At 43.0% G+C, this 26,488-nt stretch overlaps 1 protein-coding gene across 1 annotated transcript; it reads left to right on the top strand.

The window, feature by feature from the left end:
• The first annotated feature begins 355 nt into the window (after positions 1-355).
• On the top strand, positions 356-25,076 carry LOC115107438 (protein shisa-like-2A). The gene is made up of 3 exons (XM_029630837.2): positions 356-618; positions 3,643-3,779; positions 24,246-25,076. Exons 1-3 carry the CDS (start codon positions 437-439, stop codon positions 24,437-24,439), a joined length of 513 nt encoding a protein of 170 aa, XP_029486697.1. The 5' UTR covers positions 356-436; the 3' UTR covers positions 24,440-25,076.
• The last annotated feature ends 1,412 nt before the right edge of the window (positions 25,077-26,488 follow it).

Below are 26,488 nucleotides of genomic sequence, written 5' to 3'. Positions count from 1 at the left end.
TGCTTTACATTGCGAACAGCAATTCAACTATTTCTATTTCCAATAGAATGTAACCATTAACATGCCAACCAGTGGGCAAAACTGACAATAAACTCATGCATCCTGGTGCACCGGACGTGGATACAAATTAGCACCAAGGACATCTATACTCTGTTAGGGAAGGCCAAATGAAGGCAATTCTGAACAGATGCACACGAGCGCGCGCACACACAGAGAGAGGTAAAGTGTTTTCTTTGGAGATTGCGTTACAGTGGGGCGAGGAGAGAGCGATAGAGAGAGGTGGGCTCAGTAATGGGGACTTACTTAAATACCTTGCAAGTCAACCAGCAAGACACAGAGCACTCTGCTGTTTGGATTGACAATAATATGGACGGATTGAAACTTCAATTGATCCAACAGATTGTATAGTTGGCGTGTCTGCGCGTTTGGGGTCAGCATGAGCGCGGACTGCACGAGCTACTACAACGCAGAGAAAGTGCTCGTAAACGAGTTCACGTGCCCTAAACCGGACAACGATGCAGGAGCTCTTTTCTGCTGTGGCTTCAATGACATGAAATACTGTTGTGATGACCCTAACAGTTTTTTCCCATACGAGTATGGATACATGTGGTGGTTGAGGTAAGAATAATAATGTAACTTTGCTAACTTATAAGGAATGCTTATAACACTTTGCACTGCACTCTTTCTTTTATACAGTGAATTTCTCTCTGGCAACTCCCAAATGTGATAGGTGTAGTGGTGTATTGGTGAAAATATGTTTTGTGTATTGGTAAAAAGCAACTACAATGCTAGAAGCCATGCATCAATGGCTCCATCATGATGAACACATCACAGGAAGGTGCTTGTTGCATTATGTAAACCTATAAGTGAAAATAAATGCTGTCAAGTCCCCACATTAACATACTCATATAAAACAAATCTAATGATGATGCAGCCAGTGGATTTAAGAATGAGTGACCTTTGCAGCATTGCAGTGTAGGAGAGGTGAAGACTTCAATAAGCAAATTAGTAGAAGCTGTGGAAAATTAGATGCGCTTGATATTGTGAGGATCCAGATCTGAGTTTCTACAAAAATGCATTGAAATGTAAGTCGCTCTGGATAAGAGCGTCTGCTAAATGACTTAAATGTAAATGTAAATGTCAGAGAATAGCCTACCAAAGTGCTAAACTTGAAGGGCATTTTGTATTTGGGTCTTTTTTTAATTGAATTTCAACTTGATGTCACAGATAGGTCTGCAAAATGCTTTGACATATGAAATGAGTGTTCTAATGACAGTAGCATGTCATAAACACTTCCCATGAACACTTAATTGGACGTTTAGCCAGTGATACAAAAGCTATTATATGAGTCATTCAGAAGCTGTCAGAAGGCACATTGTACTACTGTACTATAACGTCTTCTTCACGATGTGAAGATGATGTAGCCAGCTGTTGAGTCTGTCAGGCAGGTAGTCATCATGTATAAAAGCCACTTTAAAGCACCAATCTGCAGTTCAAACAATAAACAGTTGAGGGATGCAGCTTGAGAAACTCTAGACAGAGCCATGGATGCAAGGACTGACCATCCATGAGATGAAAATGATAGTTTTAAGCATGTTTTGAAGCTAGAAAAGTGTTTATCATTGACTTTGTTTACAAACATTGGAGTAAAACAAAAATCAATGGCTATACATATATCATTCATTTAACAGTCTAAAAATGAATGTAGCAACTGCGGATTGCCCCTTTAATGCATTATTCAGTTATGCAGGCTTTTAAACATTTCCATGGAGTCAGTCCTTCAAACCACCCAACATTATGAGAGGGGGTTCTGTTTTCTCCTACAAATACAGTAGTATCCTGTAGCGATATTGTGTTTGAGCAGTAGCTGTCTTACGATCTCTTTCATTCACATGGAAACAAAACGCCTGGCTAACCTGTAGTGTTTGTGATATTTTATAATTGTACTTCAATGTTTTTAATGAAAAGGCTGCGAGGCTCCATGCGAGGCTCCCTGTGAGGCTCCCTACGAGTGAGCTGTTTTAAGGCTCCCTGTGAGGCTCCCTACGAGTGAACTGCTTTAAGGCTCCATGTGAGCTGCTTTAAGGCTCCCTGTGAACTGCTTTAAGGCTAAATGCGAGAATCATTGCGAGGTTCCCTGTGAGGCACCGTGCGAGGCTCCCTGTGAGCTGCTTTAAAGCTACTTACGAGGCTCCCTGTGAGGCTCCATGTGAAGCTCCCTGTGAGGCTCCCTGTGAGGCTCCCTATGAGCTGCTTTAAGGCAACCAGCAATGGGGAAGGTTCCTGTCAACAGCATCCCCTCTCCTTCTCATCTAGTTCTATAAATAGATCACAAGGGCAAGCTGTGGAGAAAGAAAGTCATTTTGAAAGGGCTTTCCGTCGACCTATGGAGAAAGTCATCTTGAAAGGGCTTCTTGTTGCCCTGTGGAGAAAGAAAGCCATCTTGAAAGGGCTTTCTGAGGATCCCACAGTGAATGACTGGTCATAGAGAGATCACATGAATAAGGGTTGCTGCTGTGAAAGAAGTGAAAGAAGTCCTTACAGAACTGAACAGAAAAGTTTATGATTTTAATCCCATGGCAGAGAGTGATGCAGGTTCGGAAGTGTTCCTTTGATGCCTTGGTTAATAACAGGAAGTTGAAAATTATACATCAGGCTTAGGTTGTTTGTGTGTGTGTGTGTGTGTGTGTGTGTGTGTGTGTGTGTGTGCGTGTGTGCACGGGCCAAACATAATATAAAATAATCTGTTGCTGATCCTAATGCCTTTTCAAAAAGCTGCTCTGTGTCGCTTTCAGACTCATTCATCATTATTGTTAAGTTGTGGCACTGGCATCTTGTGGTAACAGTGATCTGTCTTCATAAACCACTATAGGCTCTTTCAGAATGCATATTAAATGCACTTGTAATTGATTGATAATATTCCGCCTGACTAGGCACTGATACAGGATAACTATTCCCTCCACTCTCTTGTGCTTTAAGTTTTAGGTGAGACTTAATTGATTTGATTGATTTAACAGTCAATTAGTTTGATTGAAGTTGTTTTCTTAGGTGCTTTGCATTTTGGGTAAAACAAAATAAGAATGTTCTAGTTTCTGATTGGGAATGAAACACCAGTCAGTCAAAGCAGAAATTAAAAGTAAATGCAAATAGTCTGATATAATTTCAAATGAAAATACTTAGAGGCAGTGATTGTAGATATCATTTTTTTTTCATCAAAGGACTTTTCTTCTCATTTCAGTGGAATGCATGTGTCATCACTGCATACAGGGGAAGAATTTCATTTGAATTTGATGATATGTGCATTTTCTGAAGTGGAACGTTGTCAAAGTGGAAATTATGTTTTGCCTTTGATCACACTCAACAGTCTCTCAGTTACTGCTGCACAACTTCTAAAACGTATGATAACATTTTCAAACGTCAAAAGAAATGTTTATATCTTTGAAAGTGCATAGAAGAACTTAAATATCTCTTGTTTCCTTCCTCTCCTATTCTCTCTTTCATTTGTCTGCTGTACTTTATATTCTCTTTTCTCTTTCATTCGTTCCATGAAATTCTCTCTCGCTCTTGCTCTCTCTCTATCGCTCTCTCACTCACACTCCCTCTCTCTATTCCTCCCCTCTTCTCACCCACTCTGTCTGACAGTCTGGGAGCGCTGGTTGGCCTGTCCATAGCAGCTGTGGTCCTGCTAGCGTTCATCATCACTATCTGTGTCCTGTGCTATCTGTTCATCGCAACCAAACCCAGAGGGCTTGACAACGGACTGCCCCTCATAGCACCAGGTATGTCACCAATTGTATGACCCATTATTACAAGGCAAGGTTCGTATTCACTAAGCACCAAACGGAAGAAAACTGAAACAGGGAGGGACTACCTGTTTTCGTTTTCTGTTAAAAAACGCATTGCTACGTTGTGCCCCAATGAATAGGACCCATGCCAAAAGAGCCTATAGAATTCAATATAGTATCATATGTTCATTTGATGGCTATAAAAATGCATTTTATTTGAATTGCGTTTATCCGACCCTCAAGGTGCTTTAATGCTACAGTATATGATGGAAACATAAGATATGAACAGAAGTTAAGCTCATCTCTATGGAAATCATTTTAATTTGACATGCCAGAAAGGCTTGGGGCATCTGGTGTATAGGATGCAGTAAGATGCCCATTCCTTAGTACAGTAGGAACAAATAACATTGAAAACAGGGGCTGATTATGAATGCTCTAGCAAAGGGCTCCTACAGTGGCTCAATGACTTTCCACTTATCTGGCAGAATAACCTCCATGCCTTAAAATCCATTATCATCATAGATACCAAGATTGTACTTAATATAAGTAGCCTTCTTAGAATAAAAGTTCATTGTGAGAGAGAGAGAGTGAGAGTGAGAGTCCGTATAAAATGTGTGTGTGAGCAAATTAAGTGAGTGTGTGTGTTGAAGTGTCAGTGTGTGTGAGTGTGTAGAGTCCTGTGAGTGTGTGTTGAAGTGTCAGTGTGTGTGAGTGTGTAGAGTCCTGTGAGTGTGTGTGTTGAAGTGTCAGTGTGTGAGTGTGTAGAATCCTGTGAGTGTGTGTGTTGAAGTGTCAGTGTGTGTGAGTGTGTAGAGTCCTGTGAGTGTGTGTGTTGAAGTGTCAGTGTGTGTGAGTGTGTAGAGTCCTGTGAGTGTGCATAGAGAAAAAATACAAGGGTAAACTCAGATAGTCTGTGTAGCCATTTTGTTAGCTATTTAGCAAATTTATGGCTTGGGGATTGAAACTGTTCAGGATACTGTTGGTATCAGACTTGATGCACCGGTACCGCTTGCCTTGCGGAAGCAGAGAGAACAGTCTATGGCTTGGGTGGCTGGAGTCTTTAACAAGTTTTGTCTGGTAGAGAGGCATTGTAGGGCAGATCACAGTTGGGTCTTCCCCTGTAATCAGTAATGGACTGTAGCCCCTGTCACATGCGGCAGGTGTCGGCATCTATGTAATATGATTCCACCTTTCCTATATTGTCCTTTTGCTCGTTTGATGACTCTGTGGAGGTCGTAGCAGGATTTTTTTGTACTTGTCAGCGATAACCCTGTGTGCGGTAACCCTGTCCTTTAGTTTAGCGACAATCTCTGTGTTATTTCAGGGCTTTTGATTGGGGAAGCAGTGAACTTTCACTGTGGGGACAACGTTGCTGATGCATTTCCTAATGAAGCCGGTGACAGAGGTGGTTAGCTCGTTGATGTTATCGGGGGAGTTTCGGAACATAGTTCAGTCACCGCTAGCAAAGCAGTCCTGTAGCATAATCTCTGATTCTGATGACCAATTCTCAACAAAGCAAGTCACTGGTACTTCGTGTTTGACCTTCTTCTTGTAAAACAGGAAACAGGAGTACATAGTCATGATCTGATTTGCCGAATGGGGGACGCAGGAGTAGGAATGTGGCGGTCATGAAATTTTGTCACCCGGTGATTGTCAATTACTGCCAGACTCACTGTAATTTACCGTTAACTTCTTCGAGATAGGGGGCGCTCTTTTAATTTTTGGATAAAAAACGTTCTCGTTTTAAACAAGATATTTTGTCACGAAAAGATGCTCGACTATGCATGTAAGTGACAGCTTTGGAAAGAAAAAACTCTGATGTTTCCAAAACTGCAAAGATATTATCTGTGAGTGCCCCAGAACTAATGCTACAGGCGAAACCCAGATGAAATTTCATACAGGAAATTGTCCAGATTTTGAATGCCCTGTGTTCCAATGTCTCCTTATATGACTGTGAATGCGCCAGGAATGAGCCTGCACTTTCTGTCGTTTCCCCAAGGTGTCTGCAGCATTGTGACGTATTTGTAGGCATATCATTGGAAGATTGACCATAAGAGACTACATTTACCAGGTGTCCGCCCGGTGTCCTCCGTCGAAATTATTGCGTAATCTCCAGGTCCATGCGCGTTTCATTTTCTTCAGAGGAGAAACCAAACTGCCACGAATGATTTATCATCGATAGATATGTGAAAAACACCTTGAGGATTGATTCTAAACAACGTTTGCCATGTTTCTGTCAATATTATGGAGTTAATTTGGAAAAAAGTTCACGTTGTAATGACTTAATTTTCGTTTTTTTTCTTACCCAAACGTGATGAACAAAACGGAGCGATTTGTCCTACACAAATAATATTTTTGGAAAAACTGAACATTTGCTATCTAACTGAGAGTCTCCTCATTGAAAACATCTGAAGTTCTTCAAAGATAAATGGTTTTATTTGAATGCTTTTCTTGTTTTTGTGAAAATGTTGCATGCTGAATGCTAAGGTTAAATGCTATGCTAGGCTATCAATACTCTTACACAAATGCTTGTTTAGCTATGGTTCAAAAGCATATTTTGAAAATCTGAGATGACAGTGTTGTTAACAAAAGGCTAAGCTTGAGAGCTAATATATTTATTTCATTTCATTTGCGATTTTCATGAATAGTTAACGTTGCGTTATGATAATGAGCTTGCGGCGATAATTACACTCCTGGATACAGGTTTTTTTCGTAGCCAAACGTGATGAACAAAACGGAGCGATTTGTCCTACACAAATAATCTTTTTGGAAAAACGGAACATTTGCTATCTAACTGAGAGTCTCCTCATTGAAAACATCTGAAGTTCTTCAAAGGTAAATGATTTTATTTGAATGCTTTTCTTGTTTTTGTGAAAATGTTGCATGCTGAATGCTAGGCTTAATGCAATGCTAGGCTATCAATACTCTTACACAAATGCTTGTTTAGCTATGGTTCAAAAGCATATTTTGAAAATCTGAGATGACAGTGTTGTTAACAAAAGGCTAACCTTGAGAAAAAATATATTTATTTCATTTCATTTGCGATTTTCATGAATAGTTAACGTTGTATTATGGTAATGAGCTTGAGGCTATAAATAGGATCCCGGATACGGGATTGCTCGTCGCAACAGGTTAATTAGCTTAAACACATTTAGCATCTCCTAGCTTCCATGCATAGCCTACAAGCCACTGATTCAGACCTTTGGAACACCTACATTTTAAAAAGTCTAATAAATCCATTTAATATATAGCCTACACCATCACAATAAATCACACAATAGACAGGTACTTTGTGTTGTAGATTACAGGAAAAGGAAGACCGAGCACGCCCCCATTCTCGTCGACGGGGCTGTAGTGGAGCAGGTTGGGAGCTTCAAGTTCCTTGGTGTCCACATTACCAACAAACTAACATTGTTCAAGCTAGAGGTCGACCGATTAATCGGCATGGTTAATTAGGGCCGATTTCAAGTTTTCATAACAATCGGTAATCAGACTTTTTGGACGCCAATTATGGCCGATTACATTGCAATCCACGAGGAAACTGCACGGCAGGCTGACCACCTGTTGTGCGAGTGCAGCGTCAAAAGGACCTTGTGGCTGCAAGAAGCCAAGGTAAGTTGCTAGCTAGCATTCAACTTATTATTATTTTATTTTTTAAATTCACCTTTATTTAACCAGGTAGGCCAGTTGAGAACAAGTTCTCATTTACAACTGTGACCTGGCCAAGATAAAGCAAAGCAAAGCAGTGCGACAAAAACAATGACAAAGAGTTACACATAGGATAAACAAACATACAGTCAATAACACAATATAATTTTTTTTATCTGTATACAGTGTGTGCAAATGAAGGCAATAAATAGGCCAATGGTGGCGAAGTAATTACAATTGAGCAATTTACACTGGAGTGATATATGTGCAGTAGAAATATTGATGTGCAAAAGAGCAGAAAAACGAAAACAAATATGGGAATGAGGTAGGTAGTTGGTTGGATGGGCTATTTACAGATGGGCTGTGTACAGCTGCAGCGATCGGTAAGCTGCTCAGACAGCTGATGCTTAAAGTTATTGAGGGAGGTATAAGTCTCCAACTTCAGGGATTTTTGCAATTCGTTCCAGTCATTGGCAGCAGAGAACTGGAAGGAAAAGCGGCCAAAAGAGGTGATAGCTTTGTGGATGACCAGTGAAGTATACCTGCTGGAGCGCATGCTATGGGTGGGTATTGCTATGGTGACCAGTGAGCTGAGATAAGGCGGAGCTATACCTAGCAAAGACTTATAGATTACCTGGAGCCAGTGGGTTTGGCTACGAATATGTAGAGAGGACCAGCCAATGAGAGCATACAGGTCGCAGTGGTGGGTAGTATATGGGGCTTTAGTGACAAAACGGATGGCACTGTGATAGACTGCATCCAATTTGCTGAGTAGAGTGTTGGAGGCTAATTTGTAAATGGCATCGCTGAAGTCAAGGATCGGCAGGATAGTCAGTTTTACAAGGGTAAGTTTGGCAGCATGAGTGAAGGAGGCTTTTTTGTGAAATAGGAAGCCAATTCTAGATTTAACTTTGGATTGGAGATGCTTAATGTGAGTCTGGAAGGAGAGTTTACAGTCTAACCAGACACCTAGGTATTTGTAGTTGTCCACATATTCTAAGTCAGAACCGTCCAGAGTAGTGATGCTAGTCGGGCGGGCGGGTGTGGGCAGCGATAGGTTGAAGAGCATTCATTTACTAGTATTTAAGAGCAGTCGGAGGCCACGGAAGGAGAGTTGTATGGCATTGAAGCTCGTTTGGAGGTTTGTTAACATAGTGTCCAAAGAAGGGCCAGATGTATACAGAATGGTGCCGTCTGCGTAGAGATGGATCAGAAAATCCATCTCTACGTCATCCTGACCAACTGGCCCTCCAAATACACCTCCGCTGTCTTCAACCAGGATCTCAGCGATCACTGCCTCATTGCCTGTATCCGCCACGGAGCCGCAGTCAAACGACCACCCCTCATCACTGTCAAACACTCCCTAAAACACTTCTGTGAGCAGGCCTTTCTAATCGACCTGGCCCGGGTATCCTGGAAGGACATTGACCTCATCCCGTCAGTTGAGGATGCCTGGTCATTCTTTAAAAGTAACTTCCTCACCATTTTAGATAAGCATGCTCCGTTCAAAAAATGCAGAACCAAGAACAGATACAGCCCTTGGTTCACTCCAGACCTGACTGCCCTCGACCAGCACAAAAACATCCTGTGGCGGACTGCAATAGCATCGAATAGCCCCGTGATATGCAACTGTTCAGGGAAGTCAGGAACCAATACACGCAGTCAGTCAGGAAAGCTAAGGCCAGCTTCTTCAGGCAGAAGTTTGCATCCTGTAGCTCCAACTCCAAAAGTTCTGGGACACTGTGAAGTCCATGGAGAACAAGAGCACCTCCTCCCAGCTGCCCACTGCACTGAGGCTAGGTAACACGGTCTCCACCGATAAATCCACGATTATCGAAAGCTTCAATAAGCACTTCTCAACGGCTGGCCATGCCTTCCGCCTGGCTACTCCAACCTCGGCCAACAGCTCCACCCCCCGCAGCTCCTCGCCCAAGCCTCTCCAGGTTCTCCTTTACCCAAATCCAGATAGCAGATGTTCTGAAAGAGCTGCAAAACCTAGACCCGTACAAATCAGCTGGGCTTGACAATCTGGACCCTCTATTTCTGAAACTATCTGCCGCCATTGTCGCAACCCCTATTACCAGCCTGTTCAACCTCTCTTTCATATCGTCTGAGATCCCCAAGGATTGGAAAGCTGCCGCAGTCATCCCCCTCTTCAAAGGGAGACACCCTGGACCCAAACTGCTATAGACCTATATCCATCCTGCCCTGCCTATCTAAGGTCTTCGAAAGCCAAGTCAACAAACAGGTCACTGACCATCTCGAATCCCACCGTACCTTCTCCGCTGTGCAATCTGGTTTCCGAGCCGGTCACGGGTGCACCTCAGCCACGCTCAAGGTACTAAACGATATCATAACCGCCATCGATAAAAGACAGTACTGTGCAGCCGTCTTCATCGACCTCGCCAAGGCTTTCGACTCTGTCAATCACCATATTCTTATCGGCAGACTCAATAGCCTCGGTTTCTCGGATGACTGCCTTGCCTGGTTCACCAATTACTTTGCAGACAGAGTTCAGTGTGTCAAATCGGAGGGCATGCTGTCCGGTCCTCTGGCAGTCTCTATGGGGGTGCCACAGGGTTCAATTCTCGGGCCGACTCTTTTCTCTGTATATATCAATGATGTTGCTCTTGCTGCGGGCGATTCCCTGATCCACCTCTACGCAGACGACACCATTCTATATACTTTCGGCCCGTCATTGGACACTGTGCTATCTAACCTCAAACGAGCTTCAATGCCATACAGCACTCCTTCCGTGGCCTCCAACTGCTCTTAAACGCGAGTAAAACCAAATGCATGCTTTTCAACCGATCGCTGCCTGCACCCGCATGCCCGACTAGCATCACCACCCTGGATGGTTCCGACCTTGAATATGTGGACATCTATAAGTACCTAGGTGTCTGGCTAGACTGCAAACTCTCCTTCCAGACTCACATCAAACATCTCCAATCGAAAATCAAATCAAGAGTCGGCTTTCTATTCCGCAACAAAGCCTCCTTCACTCACGCCGCCAAGCTTACCCTAGTAAAACTGACTATCCTACCGATCCTCGATTTCGCGATGTCATCTACAAAATGGCTTCCAACACTCTACTCAGCAAACTGGATGCAGTCTATCACAGTGCCATCCGTTTTGTCACCAAAGCACCTTATACCACCCACCACTGCGACTTGTATGCTCTAGTCGGCTGGCCCTCGCTACATATTCGTCGCCAGACCCACTGGCTCCAGGTCATCTACAAGTCCATGCTAGGTAAAGCTCCGCCTTATCTCAGTTCACTGGTCACGATGGCAACACCCATCCGTAGCACACGCTCCAGCAGGTGTATCTCACTGATCATCCCTAAAGCCAACACCTCATTTGGCCGCCTTTCGTTCCAGTACTCTGCTGCCTGTGACTGGAACGAACTGCAAAAATCGCTGAAGTTGGAGACTTTTATCTCCCTCACCAACTTCAAACATCAGCTATCCGAGCAGCTAACCGATCGCTGCAGCTGTACATAGTCTATTGGTAAATAGCCCACCCATTTTCACCTACCTCATTCCCATACTGTTTTTATACTGTTTTTTTTATTTATTTATTTACTTTTCTGCTCTTTTGCACACCAATATCTCTACCTGTACATGACCATCTGATCATTTATCACCCCAGTGTTAATCTGCAAAATTGTATTATACGCCTACCTCCTCATGCCTTTTGCACACATTGTATATAGACTGCCCATTTTTTTTCTACTGTGTTATTGACTTGTTAATTGTTTACTCCATGTGTAACTCTGTGTTGTCTGTTCACACTGCTATGCTTTATCTTGGCCAGGTCGCAGTTGCAAATGAGAACTTGTTCTCAACTAGCCTACCTGGTTAAATAAAGGTGAAAATAAAAAAATAATAAAAATAAAATCAAATATATTTATATAGCCCTTCGTACATCAGCTGATATCTCAAAGTGCTGTACAGAAACCCAGCCTAAAACCCCAAACAGCAAGCAATGCAGGTGTAGAAGCACGGTGGCTAGGAAAAACTCCCTAGAAAGGCCAAAACCTAGGAAGAAACCTAGAGAGGATCCAGGCTATGTGGGGTGGCCAGTCTTCTTCTGGCTGTGCCGGGTGGAGATTATAACAGAACATGGCCAAGATGTTCAAATGTTCATAAATGACCAGCATGGTCAAATAATAATAAGGCAGAACAGTTGAAACTGGAGCAGCAGCACGGCCAGGTGGACTGGGGACAGCAAGGAGTCATCATGTCAGGTAGTCCTGAGGCATGGTCCTAGGGCTCAGGTCCTCCGAGAGAGAGAAAGAAAGAGAGAAAGAGAGAATTAGAGAGAGCACACTTAAATTCACACAGGACACCGAATAGGACAGGAGAAGTACTCCAGATATAACAAACTGACCCTAGCCCCCCGACACATAAACTACTGCAGCATAAATACTGGAGGCTGAGACAGGAGGGGTCAGGAGCCACTGTGGCCCCATCCAAGGACACCCCCGGACAGGGCCTAACAGGAAGAATATAACCCCACCCACTTTGCCAAAGCACAGCCCCCACACCACTAGAGGGATATCTTCAACCACCAACTTACCATCCTGAGACAAGGCCGAGTATAGCCCACAAAGATCTCCGCCACGGCACAACCCAAGGGGGAGGGGGGGGCGCCAACCCAGACAGGAAGATCACATCAGTGACTCAACCCACTCAAGTGATGCACCCCTCCCAGGGACGGTATGAAAGAGCCCCAGTAAGCCAGTGACTCAGCCCCTGTAATAGGGTTAGAGGCAGAGAATCCCAGTGGAAAGAGGGGAACCGGCCAGGCAGAGACAGCAAGGGCGGTTCGTTGCTCCAGAGCCTTTCCGTTCACCTTCCCACTCCTGGGCCAGACTACACTCAATCATATGACCCACTGAAGAGATGAGTCTTCAGTAAAGACTTAAAGGTTGAGACCGAGTTTGCGTCTCTTACATGGGTAGGTAGACCATTCCATAAAAATGGAGCTCTATAGGAGAAAGCCCTGCCTCCAGCTGTTTGCTTAGAAATTCTAGGGACAATTAGGAGGCCTGTGTCTTGTGACTGTAGTGTACGTGTAGGTATGTACGGCAGGACCAAATCAGAGAGATAGGTAGGAGTAAGCCCATGTAATGCTTTGTAGGTTAGCAGTAAAACCTTGAAATCAGCCCTTGCCTTGACAGGAAGCCAGTGTAGGGAGGCTAGCACTGGAGTAATATGATCAAATTTTGGGGTTCTTTAGTGCTTTATCCGGGTAGCCGGAAAGTAGAGCATTGCAGTAGTCTAACCTAAAAGTGACAAAAGCATGGATAAATTTTTCTGCATCATTTTTGGACAGAAAGTTTCTGATTTTTACAATGTTACGTAGATGGAAAAAAGCTGTCCTTGAAATGGTCTTGATATGTTCTTCAAAAGAGAGATCGGGGTCCAGAGTAACGCCGAGGTCCTTCACAGTTTTATTTGAGACGACTGTACAACCATTAAGATTAATTGTCAGATTCAACAGAAGATCTCTTTGTTTCTTGGGACCTAGAACAAGCATCTCTGTTTTGTCCGAGTTTAAAAGTAGAAAGTTTGCAGCCATCAACTTCCTTATGTCTGAAACACATGCTTCTAGCGAGGGCAATTTTGGGGCTTCACCATGTTTCATTGAAATGTACAGCTGTGTGTCATCCGCATAGCAGTGAAAGTTAACATTATGTTTTCGAATGACATCCCCAAGAGGTAAAATATATAGTGAAAACAATAGTGGTCCTAAAACGGAACCTTGAGGAACACCGGAATTTACAGTTTATTTGTCAGAGGACAAACCATTCACAGAGACAAACTGATATCTTTCCGACAGATAAGATCTAAACCAGGCCAGAACTTGTCCGTGTAGACCAATTTGGGTTTCCAATCTCTCCAGATGAATGTGGTGATTGATGGTATCAAAAGCAGCACTAAGGTCTAGGAGCACGAGGACAGATGCAGAGCCTCCGTCTGATGCCATTAAAAGGTCATTTACCACCTTCACAAGTGCAGTCTCAGTGCTATGATGGGGTCTAAAACCAGACTGAAGCATTTTGTATACATTGTTTGTCTTCAGGAAGGCAGTGAGTTGCTGCGCAACAGCCTTTTCTAAAATTTTTGAGAGGAATGGAAGATTCGATATAGGCCGATAGTTTTTTTTATTTTCTGTGTCAAGGTTTGGCTTTTTCAAGAGAGGCTTTATTACTGCCACTTTTAGTGAGTTTGGTACACATCTGGTGGATAGAGAGCCGTTTATTATGTTCAACATAGGATGGCCAAGCACAGGAAGCAGCTCTTTCAGTAGTTTAGTTGGAATAGGGTCCAGTATGCAACTTGAAGGTTTAGAGGCCATGATTATTTTCATCATTATGTCAAGAGATATAGTACTAAAACACTTGAGCGTCTCTCTTGATCCTAGGTCCTGGCAGAGTTGTGTAGACTCAGGACAACTGAGCTTTGAAGGAATACGAAGATTTAAAGATGAGTCCGTAATTTGCTTTCTAATAATCATGATCTTTTCCTCAAAGAAGTTCATGAATTTATCACTGCTGAAGTGAAAGCCATCCTCTCTTGGAGAATGCTGCTTTTTAGTTAGTTTTGCGACAGTATCAAAAAGGAATTTCGGATTGTTCTTATTTTTCTCAATTAAGTTGGAAAAATAGGATGATTGAGCAGCAGTAAGGGCTCTTTGGTACTGCACGGTACTGTCTTTCCAAGCTAGTCGGAAGACTTCCAGTTTGGTGTGGCGCCATTTCCGTTCCAATTTTCTGGAAGCTTGCTTCAGAGCTCGGGTATTTTCTGTGTACCAGGGAGCTAGTTTCTTATGAGAAATGTTTTTAGTTTTTAGGGGTGCAACTGCGTCTAGGGTATTGCGCAAGGTTAAATTGAGTTCCTCAGTTAGGTGATTAACGGATTTCTGTCCTCTGGCGTCCTTGGGTAGACAGAGGGAATCTGGAAGGACATCAAGGAATCTTTGTGTTGTCTGTGATTTATAGCTCGACTTTTGATGTTCCTTGGTTGGGGTCTGAGCAGATTATTTGTTGCAATTGCAAACGTAATAAAATGGTGGTCCGATAGTCCGCCTTTGCGGGATGCACGGGGGATATGGTCACTAGTGTAGCCAGGAGGTGAGGCCTCATTTAACACAGTAAATTCATCAGGCTTAAGCCATGTTTCAGTCAGGCCAATCACATCAAGATTATGATCAGTGATTAGTTCATTGACTATAATTGCCTTTGAAGTAAGGGATCTAACATTAAGTAACCCTATTTTGAGATGTGAGGTATGATGATCTCTTTCAATAATGACAGGAATGGAGGAGGTCTTTATTCTAGTGAGATTGCTAAGGCGAACACCGCCATGTTTAGTTTTGCCCAACCTAGGTCGAGGCACAGACACGTTCTCAATGGGGATAGCTGAGCTGACAACACTTGCTAGTGCGAGTGGCAGACTCCACTATGCTGGCAGGCTGGCTAACAGCCTGCTGCCTGGCCTGCACCCTATTTCATTGTGGAGCTAGAGGAGTTAGAGCCCTGTCTATGTTGGTAGATAAGATGAGAGCACCCCTCCAGCTAGGATGGAGTCCGTCACTCCTCAGCAGGTCAGGCTTGGTCCTGTTTGTGGGTGAGTCCCAGAAAGAGGGCCAATTATCTACAAATTCTATCTTTTGGGAGGGGCAGAAAACAGTTTTCAACCAGCGATTGAGTTGTGAGACTCTGCTGTAGAGCTCATCACTCCCCCTAACTGGGAGGGGGCCAGAGACAATTACTTGATGCCGACACATCTTTCTAGCTGATTTACACGCTGAAGCTATGTTGCGCTTGGTGATCGCTATGTTGCGCCGACGTGGATAACAATATCTCCATACTCGCCAGTTTTAGCTTTAGCCAGCACCATCTTCAGATTAGCCTTAATGTCGATAGCCCTGCCCCCTGGTAAACAGTGTATGATCGCTGGATGATTCGTTTTAAGTCTAATACTGCGGGTAATGGAGTCGCCAATGACTAGAGTTTTCAATTTGTCAGAGCTAATGGTGGAAAGCTACAGCGTCTCAGACCCCGTAACGGGAGGAGTAGAGACAAGAGAAGGCTCGGCCTCTGACTCCCACTCGCTGCTTAATGGGGAAAACCGGTTGAAAGTTTCTGTCGGCTGAATGAGCGACACCGGTTTAGCATTCCTACAGCATTTCCTTCCAGAAACCGTGAGAAAGTTGTCCGGCTGCGGGGACCGTGCAAGGGGATTTATACTAACGTTACTATTTGTACTTACTGGTGGCACAGATGCTGTTTCATCCTTTCCTACACTGAAATTACCCTTGCCTAACGATTGCGTCTGAAGCTGGGCTTGTAGCACATCGTTTTCCTGTATATTATGAGTACAGCGACTGCAATTAGAAGGTATCATGTTAATGTTACTACTTAGCTTCGGCTGTTGGAGGTCCTGACGAACCATGTCCAGATAAAGCGTCCGGAGTGAAAAAGTTGAGGGAAAAAACAAAAATATAAACGGTAAAAAGTAAATACCGTAAAGTTGTCAGGTAGCAAAGTAAGGTTGGCAACAAAACGCACAGCAACACCTAAACAAGTCTGCAAGTTGTGACCGGAAATGGCGTGAATCACCCGCAGCAAGAGCGACATCATTGATATATACAGAGAAAAGAGTCTGCACGAGAATTGAACTCTGTGGCACCCCCATAGAGACTGCCAGAGGTCCGGAAAAGAGGCCCTTTGATTTGACACACAACTCTATCTGAGAAGTAGTTAGTGAACCAGGTGAGGCAGTCATTAGAGAAACCAAGGTCTGTTGAGTCTGCCGATAACAATGCGGTGATTGACAGTGTCGAAAGCCTTGGCCAGGTCGATGAACACGGCTGCACAGTATTGTCTTTTATCGATGATGATTATGATATCATTTAGGACATTGAGCGTGGCAGAGGTGCACCCATGACCAGCTCGGAAACCAGATTGCATAGTGGAGAAGGTACGGTGGGATTCGAAATGGTCGGTGATCTGTTTGTTCACTTGGCTTTCAAAGACTTTAGAAAGGCAGGGTAGGATGGATATAGGTGTGTAACAGTTTGGGTCTAGAGTGTCTCCCCCTTTGAAGAGGGGAATGACCGCGGCCGCTTTCCAATCTTTGGGAATCTCAGACGATACGAAAGAGGGGTTGAACAGACTAGTAATAGTAATTTTATCTTAGAAAAAACAATCAATCTTCACATAATCACTAGTTAACTACACATGGTTGATGATAATACTAGGTTAACTAGCTTGTTCTGCATTGCAAACAATCAATGCGGTGCCTGTTAATTTATCATCGAATCACAGCCTACTTCAACTTCGCCAAACGGGTGATGATTTAACAAAAGATAATTTGTGAAAATAGCACAATCGTTTCACAAATGAACCAACCCATAAACATCAATGCCTTTCTTAAAATCAATACACAGATGTATATTTTTTTAAACCTGCATATTTAGTTAAAATAAATTCATTTTAGCAGGCAATATTAACGAGGGAAATGGTGTCACTTCGCTTGCGTTCAGTGCAAGCAGAGTCCGGGTATATGCAACAGTTTGGCTCAGTTTGGCGAACCGTGTGAATATCGTAATTAATTTGCCAAAATTGTACATAATTATGACATAACATTGAAGGTTGTGCAATGTAACAGCAATATTTAGACTTAGGGTTGCCACCCTTTCGATAAAATTCGGAACGGTTCTGTATTTTACTGAAAGAATAAATGTTTTGTTTTCGAAATGATAGTTTCCGGATTTGACCATATTAATGACCAAAGACTCGTATTTCTGTGTTTATTATATTATAATTAAGTCTAGGATTTGATATTTGATAGAGCAGTCTGACTGAGCGGTGGTAGGCAGCAGCCTGCTCGTAAGCATTCATTCAAACAGCACTTTACTGCATTTTGCCAGCAGCTCTTAGCAATGCTTGAAGCACAGCGCTGTTTATGACTTCAAGCCTATCAACTCCCGAGATTAGGCTGGCAATACTAAAGTGCCTATAAGAACATCCAATAGTCAAAGGTATATGAAATACAAATGGTATAGAGAGAAATAGTTGACGCGTCATAATTCCTATAGTAACTACAACCTAAAACTTCTTAACTGGGAATATTGAAGAACTGAGAATATTGAACCACCAGCTTTCATATGTTCTCATGTTCTGAGCAAGGAACTTAATCATTAGCTTTTTTACATGGCACATTTACTTTTACTTTCTTCTCTACTCTACTTTCTTCTCTAGCACTGTGTTTTTGCATTACTTAAACCAAATTGAACATGTTTCATTATTTATTTGAGACTTAATAGATTTTATTTATGTATTATATTAAGTTAAAATAAAAGTTTTAATTCAGTATTGTTGTAATTGTCATTATTACAAATATATATATAAAAATCGCCCAATTAATCGGTATCAGCTTTTTTTGGTCCTCCAATAACCGTTATCGGTATTGAAAAACCATAATCGGTCGACCTCTAGTCCAAGCACACCAAGACAGTCGTGAAGAGGGCACTACAAAACCTATTCCCCCTCAGGAGACTGAAAAGATTTGGCATGAATCCTCAGATCCTCAAAAGTTCTACAGCTGCACCATGGAGAGCATCCTGACTGGTTGCATCACAGCCTGGTATGGCAACTGCTCGGCCTCAGGCCGCAAGGCACTACAGAGGGTAGTGCGTACAGCCCAGTACATCACTGGGGCCAAGCTTCCTGCCATTCAGGACCTTTATACCAGGCGATGTCAGAGGAAGGCCCCCTAGTCATAGACTGTTCTCTCTGCTACCGCATGGTAAGCGGTACCGGAGCACCAAGTCTAGGTCCAAGAAGCTTCTAAACAGCTTCTAACCCCAAGACTCCTGAACATCTCATCAAATGGCTACCCAGACTATTTGCATGCACCCCCCCTATTTTACGCCGCTGCTACTCTCTGTTATTATTTGTGTTTAGTCACTTTAATAACTCTACCTACATGTACATATTACCTCAACTAACCGGTGCCCCCGCACATTGACTCTGTACTGGTATCCCCTGTATATAGTCTCGCTATTGTTATTTTACTGCTGCTCTTTATTTGACTTGTTCCTTTTATTTCTTAATCGTATTCATATTTTTTACACTGCATTGTTGGTTAGGGGCTTGTAAGTAAGCATTTCACTGTATTTGGCGCATGTGACTAATAAAAGGTGATTTGATTTGATATGTGGTAGTGGAGTACGGGCCTGAGGGCACACACTTAGTGTGTTGTGAATGTTTTAAAAATTGTATAACTGCCTTAACTTTGCTGGACCTCAGGAAAAGTAGCTACTGCCTTGGCAGCAGCTAATGGGGATCCATAATAAATACAAATATAAATGTCAGAGTGATTACACCAAAAGTGTGTTTTTTGATCAGTTTAATACCATGCTTAGGGAATGTGATTTTGGGAAAGAGGTCATCTTAATGGGAGATTTTAACATTAATTATGAAGACAAGTGTTGTAGGAAAACCCTCAAACGGATCACTAATACCTTTGACCTTACACAGCTAGTTAAAGGGCCAACCAGGGTGACTTGTTGCTCTAAAACACAGATTGATTTGGTGTTCAGTAATAAACCAGAGAGAGTGACTAAATCATTCAATATGGTTACTGGGCTGTCTGATCATAATCTGACACTTATAGCCAGAAAGCTGTCTAAGAGCAGGTTTAACCTCTCTACTGTTAGAAAGCCGGATCAACTCAGAATACCTAAGAGTGAATTAAACTATTTTGAAAAAGCAATTAAGGGAATAAACTGGAATGATCTCTTGTCCTATACAGACGTGGAAGCTGATAGTCAGGTTTTTCTATCCACAATCCAGACTACAATAAATGGCTTCCTAAAGAAAATCAAATCCAAACCTGGCCAAAAGAGCACTCTTCCTTGGCTAAATGGAGAAATCTGGAAATTGATGAAAGAACGAGATTATGCTCTAGAAATAGCCCTAAAATCTAAATTAGAGCATGACAGACGTAGGTTTACCATGTTGAGAAATAAGGTGATAAAAGAAATCAGACAGGCCAAGGCAAACTTTTTTATTAACATAATTGGTGAAGCAAAGGGAATTTCTAAATTGATATGGGAGAATCTAAAAATGTTAACAGGGAAAGACCATAGTAACACTGCAAAAAGACTAGAAATCATGGTGAATAACAATCTAACACAGGATGCAGTTGAAATAGCAACAGCCTTCAATTCCTACTTTATTGACTCTGTCAGGTTACTGACACAGAACCCCTCCACTGATTTCTTGGGCTCAGTGCTAGTGAATGACACTCAACCTGTCTTCATCATAAGGGAGGTTTCTGAGTCAAAGGTGAACAAGGTGATTAGCTCACTAAAGAACTCTAAAGCCAAATATGTGTTTGGGATGGACTCTACCTTTCTTAAAAACTACAAAGAGTCACTCATTGGCCCCATTACTAAGGTCACCAACACATCTATTGGTCTCGGTGTGTTTCCAAGGGTATGGAAGTCGGCCATAATAACGGCCATCTTTAAATCAGGCGACCCTGCTGACGTGAGTAACTACAGGCCCATTAGTATACTACCTGTGGTGTCAAAGGTTGTTGAAAAGTGTGTAGCAGAACAACTGATTGCCCACCTCAACAACAGCCCCTTCACATTACACTCCATGCAGTTTGGCTTCAGAGCGAAACACTCCACAGAAACGGCCAACTGCTTTCTTCTGGAAAATGTGAAGTCCAAGATGGACAAAGGGGGTGCTGTTGGGGCTGTGTTTCTGGACCTAAGGAAGGCTTTTGATACTGTTAACCATGAGATTCTCATCACAAAATTGTCCAAGTTCAACTTTTCCCCTGATGCCTTGAGATGGATGAAATCATACCTTGAAGGCAGAACTCAGTGTGTCAGAGTGAGCAATGAGCTGTCGCCCACTCGTAGCTATGATGTGGGCGTGCCCCAAGGGTCAATACTGGGGCCCCTCCTGTTCAGCCTGTACATTAATGATCTGCCTTCTGTCTGTACTGGGTCTGAAGTTCAAATGTATGCAGATGATACAGTGATATATGTGCATGCAAAGAGCAAACAACAAGCTGCACAAGAACTCACTACTGTAATGGTCCAGATTACAAAGTGGCTCAGTGACTCGTGTTTGCATCTCAATGTGAAAAAAACTGTTTGCATGTTCTTCACAAAGAGGGCAACAGATGCTACTGAGCCAGATGTCTATGTGTCAGGGGAGAAGCTCCAGGTGGTATCCGATTTTAAGTACCTTGGCATCATACTTGATTCCAACCTCTCTTTTAAAAAGCATGTGAAAAGGTAATTCAAATAACTAAATTCAATCTAGCTAATTTCCGATTTATACGAAATTGTTTGACTACAGAGGTAGCAAAACTGTACTTCAAATCTATGATACTCCCCCACTTAACATACTGCTTGACTAGTTGGGCCCAAGCTTGCTGTACAACATTAAAACCTATTCAGTCTGTCTACAAACAGGCTCTCAAAGTGCTTGATAGGAAGCCTAATAGCCATCATCATTGTCACATCCTTAGAAAGCATGAGCTCTTGAGTTGGGAAAATCTTGTGCAATACACCGACGCATGTCTTGTATTCAAGATCCTTAATGGCCTGGCTCCCCCTCCACTCAATATTTTTGTTAAACAGAAAACCCAGACATATGGCAGCAGATCCACAAGGTCTGCCATGAGAGGTGACTGTATAGTTCCCCTAAGGAAAAGCACCTTTAGTAAATCTGCATTCTCTGTGAGAGCTTCCCATGTCTGGAATACACTGCCATCAGACACACATAACTGCACCACATATCACACTTTCACAAAATGCTTGAAGACCTGGCTGAAGGTCAATCAGATTTGTGAACATGGTCCCTAGCTGTGTGTTGCCGCTTTCCATGTTGTCTGTTGTCTGTAGCTTGTGAGGTGTGGAAACACTTTGTTGCTTTTATGAATTTTGTCTTGCTGCTTTTTGTTCTATGTTGCTCTGTCTGTATGCTATGTCTTGTTTGTCCTATGTTGCTATGTCTTGCTTGTTCTATGGTGCTATTGTCTATATTGTAATTGTTTTTAATAACCTGCCCAGGGACTGCGGTTGAAAATTAGCCGGCTGGCTAAAACCGGCACTTTTACTGAAACGTTGATTAATGTGCACTGTCCCTGTAAAAATAAAATGAACTAAAAAAAAAAAAAAAAAAAAAATAGAGTGCTGAGTACCAAGTTTGGTAGGTTACTAATGACCATCAGCAGCATCAGTGTAACGGCTGTCGTCGGTGGAAGAAGGTGAGGACCAAGGTGCAGCGGGGTAGGTGTTCATGATTTTTAATATAATCAACACTGAACACTAAACAAAATAATAACTAGGAAGAACCAACAAACAAAACAGTCCTGTCTAGTGAAATACACACAAAACAGAAAATAAACACCCACGAAATCCAGGTGGAAAAAGGCTACCTAAGTATGATTCTCAATCAGAGACAACTAACGACACTTGCCTCTGATTGAGAACCATACCAGGCCAAACGCAAAATACAACATAGAAAAACAAACAGACTGCCCACCCCAACTCACGCCCTGACCATACTAAAACAAAGACAAAACAAAGGAACTAAGGCCAGAACGTGACAATCAGAACTTGGAGAAGACTAATTATCATGACTAAGCCGTCATGTGGATTTTGAATGCTGTTATGACTCGTAACCAGTGGTGGAAAAAGAAGCCAATTGTCATTCTTGACTAAAAATAAAGATACCTAAATAGAAAATGGCTCAAGTAAAAGTGAAAGTCACCCAGTAAAATACTACTTGAGTAAAAGTCTAAAAGTATTTGGTTTTAAATATACATATCAAAAGTATCAAAAGTAATGGCATGGAATTAACATCAAGAGAAACAAGGAAATCAGCTTCTGGGTGCAAGTTTACCTGCTTGTTTATAGCCTCGTACACTTTTTTAAGTGCCAGGTGGAATGTGTACAACAGTCACAATAACAGCTGAAAACTCCCTGGAGAGGTAGAAGCGTCGGCATTTGACCATCAGATGAACAATGGTTCTAGACTTCCACTGCGCTTGATTAAGCACAACATTTGTTGTTGATGAAGAGGTAAACCCCTCCCCCTCTCGATTTCCCTGACTGGATAGCCATAGAGGAAGACTGCAGGAAGCCAGAAAGCGTCTGTTAATAGAAAAGTTCACAGTTAATTTCTTCTCACACCTGCTGAGATAATTGTCTGTGTTTGCGTGTGTGTTTCTGTGCGCTTGCGCATGCGTGTGTGCGTGGTTGCCTCCAACCCACGCCTGTACATTCCTTCACCCTGGAGGTACATGGTCTCACAACACTCTGCCTGAGTTACTTAACGAGTCTAAAGCCCATGGTACGCTGGCAAGAACTGGGGAGGATCCTTCTAATCCTTCTCTTATTCAAAAATATTTGAACATGCCTTGAAAAATTATTCAAGTGCACATTTTTCACATTTTGTATCCTTGGAGCCTTCAATTTGTGCAGCACATTCGAAACATGACCCTGTGTGAAGCGTACATTCTAATTGGTTTTTATTTCTCACGTGTTTGTATTTTATCTTATTCTTACCTTAGATATACTGCATTATTGGGAAAGAGCTTGCTAGTAAGCGTTTCACTGTACTGTTTACACCTGCTGTATCCTGTGCACGTGACAAATAAACCATTTTTTTATATGCATCAACTGAACTGGGTGAATACTTTTTCAAACTGTGTGTGTGTGTATATTTGTGAGTGTCTCTTTGTGTGGCTGCCAGGCCAGAGCAATAACAAAATATACCCACTGCTGCCATGCGGAGAAAAACAATGAATGCTGCGTAGCCCTTGAAATTTGATGGGGAACCAGAAGAAAACACAGCCAATCCACAGTGGAGTGTACTACTGATGTTAATCCTCTGCGATCAGTTTCAAGGTGGGGGATGAAACTGAGCTGATGCTGAAAGGGGCGGCTGTCTGCTCGTAATTGTAATGTAGATTCATGCAGCATTCAGAGTGCCTTTCGTTAACTACACAACTCGACTCTCAAAATTAAAGCGTCATTAACCAAAAAGAAAGTGTCGTTCTGAAAATCCAAAAGGGTTATTTGAGATTAAATTCTGTAGCATTCTCAAAGTAAGGACTCAGGGTAGTCGTTTCCATATGAAAGTCTATCTCACTCACGAACACTCACTCTCAATATGCACAGTTTGACCAGTCTAGCAACGGCAACCAATAACTTCCATTGTGATTGCCTTTGTCTGATTGGTAAAGTTAATCAAATCCATTGGCTAACTGGCTACCGAGATCATGGAGTTTAAGGTTTTTATAGTGAAAATAATTTAATTAGATGTTGGACATGCCTGTAGGAGTCGATTATTTGTCACTCTGTGTAATCAGTTCATGTGAAAGTAGACTGATTCATTTTACAAGATGGTGTACAAGATGTCCCTAATAAGAATAGTGAAAAATATATTTTTAGACAGCCCCTATTTAGGATTCCTCCTTGTCCTTTCCACTTGAGATATGAAAGGATTTCAGTTAGCTATCCAATTGTATGCTTTCCAGCATGGCTACTCAGAAACCATATTTTTTTGAATAAGAAGCTACTGGTTCTGGAGTATAAGGAAAATAACTAAGACTCGATTTCAGTCAGCAGATATTTGTAACATTTTAGAGCGGGGACCCATAGAGAGAAAAGCTCTCCATCTCATAGTAATGTATTACATGATTCTTCATCAGACACAAAATACAAAATACTAATACTGATGTGAAAACATTGTATTTTCAGGTGCTGAACCCAGTCCACGAGAGGGGCCGAGTCAGAGTCACCCCAGTAGCCCCCCTACGGGTCCCCAAGGGTTTAAGAAGCACTTCTTGAGTGGTAAACTGGACTGTGACAACCAGCCTCCAGATCCAGACCGCCTCTTCCAGAGGTGCTTCATGGCCACCGTCACCACCATCAATGTGGAGGGGTCCTCATAGACTGGCCTAGGACTCTCAAACCAGTATAGACTGGGAGGAGAGGGGGATGGCTGTGTAAGAGGAGGAGAAGATAGGAGCATTAAACCAGACTGACAATGCATCTACTACCAGGACTCTCTTTCTCTCTATTTTTGTCTCCTCTTTAAAGGTCCAATGCAGCCTTTTATATCTCAATATCAAATTCTTTATGGGTAATAATTAAGTATCTTACTGTGACTGTTTTCAATTCAAATGGCCAAAAATATGCAAAAATAGCTTCTTAGCAAAGAGCTATTTCTCAAGCAAGAATTTTGCTAGGACTGTCTAGGAGTTGCCTGAGTGAAGGGAACACTGAAAACTCATTGGCAGAGAGGATTGGAACTCTCTTTCTTATTGTGCTGTTAACTAATTTTCCGCCTGGTAATGTCACCAGGAAGGCCAAAACATTTCAGGCGGTCTTTTCAAACAGCTCTTACAATTAAAGGGCATTATCATAATTTCCACAATTTCACAGTATTATTCTAATCTCAGTGTGGAAATATATATAAAATACAAGAAAAGGGACTGCACTGGGCCTTTAACTCTCTCACCCCCCTCCCCACTCTCTTGTCGGTAATAATTTGTGGCTGTCCAACTGTTGCAGCTCTGGTGAAGCTATAGGGGAAGGGTAAAGGAAGAGAGGGGAGGGTAAAGGAAGGGGAGGGTAAAGGTGATTAGGGGAGGGTAAAGGTGGGCAGGGGAGGGTAAAGGTGAGTAGGGGAGGGTGAAGGTGAGTAGGGGAGTGTAAAAGTGGGGAGTGGAGGGTAAAAGTTGGGTAGGGGTGGGGAGGGGAGGGTAAAGGTGGGGAGGGGAGGGTTAAGGAAGTGAGGGTGGATAAAATAAGGGAGGGGAGGGCAATAGAAGGGAGGGTAGGGTAAAGGAAGGGAGGGAGGGAAAAAGGAAGGGAGGGTAAAGGAAGGGAGGGGGTAAAGGAAGGGAGGGTAGGGTAAAGGAAGGGAGGGAGAGTGAAGGAAGGGGGATAAAGGAAGGGAGGGGGATAAGGGAAGGGAAGGAGGGTAAAGGAAGGGAAGGAGGGTAAAGGAAGGGAGGGAGGGGGTTAAAGGAAGGAGGGAGGGTAAAGGAAGGAAGGGAGGGAGGGAGGGAGGGTAAAGGAAGGGGTTTAAAGGAAGGGAGGGGTTTAAAGGAAGGGAGGGAGGGTAAAGGAAGGAAGGGAGGGAGGGAGGGAGGGTAAAGAAAGGAAGGGAGGGAGGGTAAAGGGAAGGGAGGGAGGGTAAAGGAAGGGAGGGGGGGTAAAGGAAGGGAGGGGGATAAGGGAAGGGAAGGAGTGGGTTAAAGGAAGGGAGGGGGATAAGGGAAGGGAAGGAGTGGGTTAAAGGAAGGGAAGGAGGGTAAAGGAAGGGGGGTAAAGGAAGGGGGTAAAGGAAGGGAGGGGGTAAAGGAAGGGAGGGAGGCTAAAGGAAGGGAGGGGGTAAAGGAAGGGAGGGGGATAAAGGAAGGGAAGGAGGGTAAAGGAAGGGGGTAAAGGAAGGGGGGGGTTAAAGGAAGGGAGGGAGGATAAGGGAAGGGAGGGGGGGTAAAGGAAGGGAGGGGGGATAAGGGAAGGGAAGGAGGGTAAAGGAAGGGAAGGAGGGTAAAGTGAATGTCTGACCCATTACGGATGCAGGCAATGAGGCAGTGATTGCTGAGATCTTGGTTGAAAACAGCAGAGGTGTATTTAGAGGGCAAGTTGGTTAGGATGATATCCATGAGGGTGCCTGTGTTTAAGGCTTTGGGGTGGTACCTGGTAGGTTCATTGATAATTTGTGTGAGATTGTGGGCATCAAGCTTAGATTGTAGGATGGCTGGGGTGTTAAGCATGTTCCAGTTCAGGTCACCGAGCTCTGAAGATAGATGGGGGGCAATCAGTTCACATATGGTGTCCAGAGCACAGCTAGGGGCAGAGGGTGGTCTATAGAAGGCTTATAGCAGGTTATGGCTTAATACCCCCTGCTAAAATGTGGATAAAGAATTACTTATCTAACAGAACACAGAGGGTGTTATTTAATGGAAGCCTCTCAAACATAATCCAGG

The sequence above is a fragment of the Oncorhynchus nerka genome, linkage group LG24 (genome assembly GCF_034236695.1).
Source record: "Oncorhynchus nerka isolate Pitt River linkage group LG24, Oner_Uvic_2.0, whole genome shotgun sequence".
Classification (NCBI taxonomy): domain Eukaryota; kingdom Metazoa; phylum Chordata; class Actinopteri; order Salmoniformes; family Salmonidae; genus Oncorhynchus; species Oncorhynchus nerka.
This window is presented reverse-complemented; position numbering and strand designations above follow the sequence as displayed.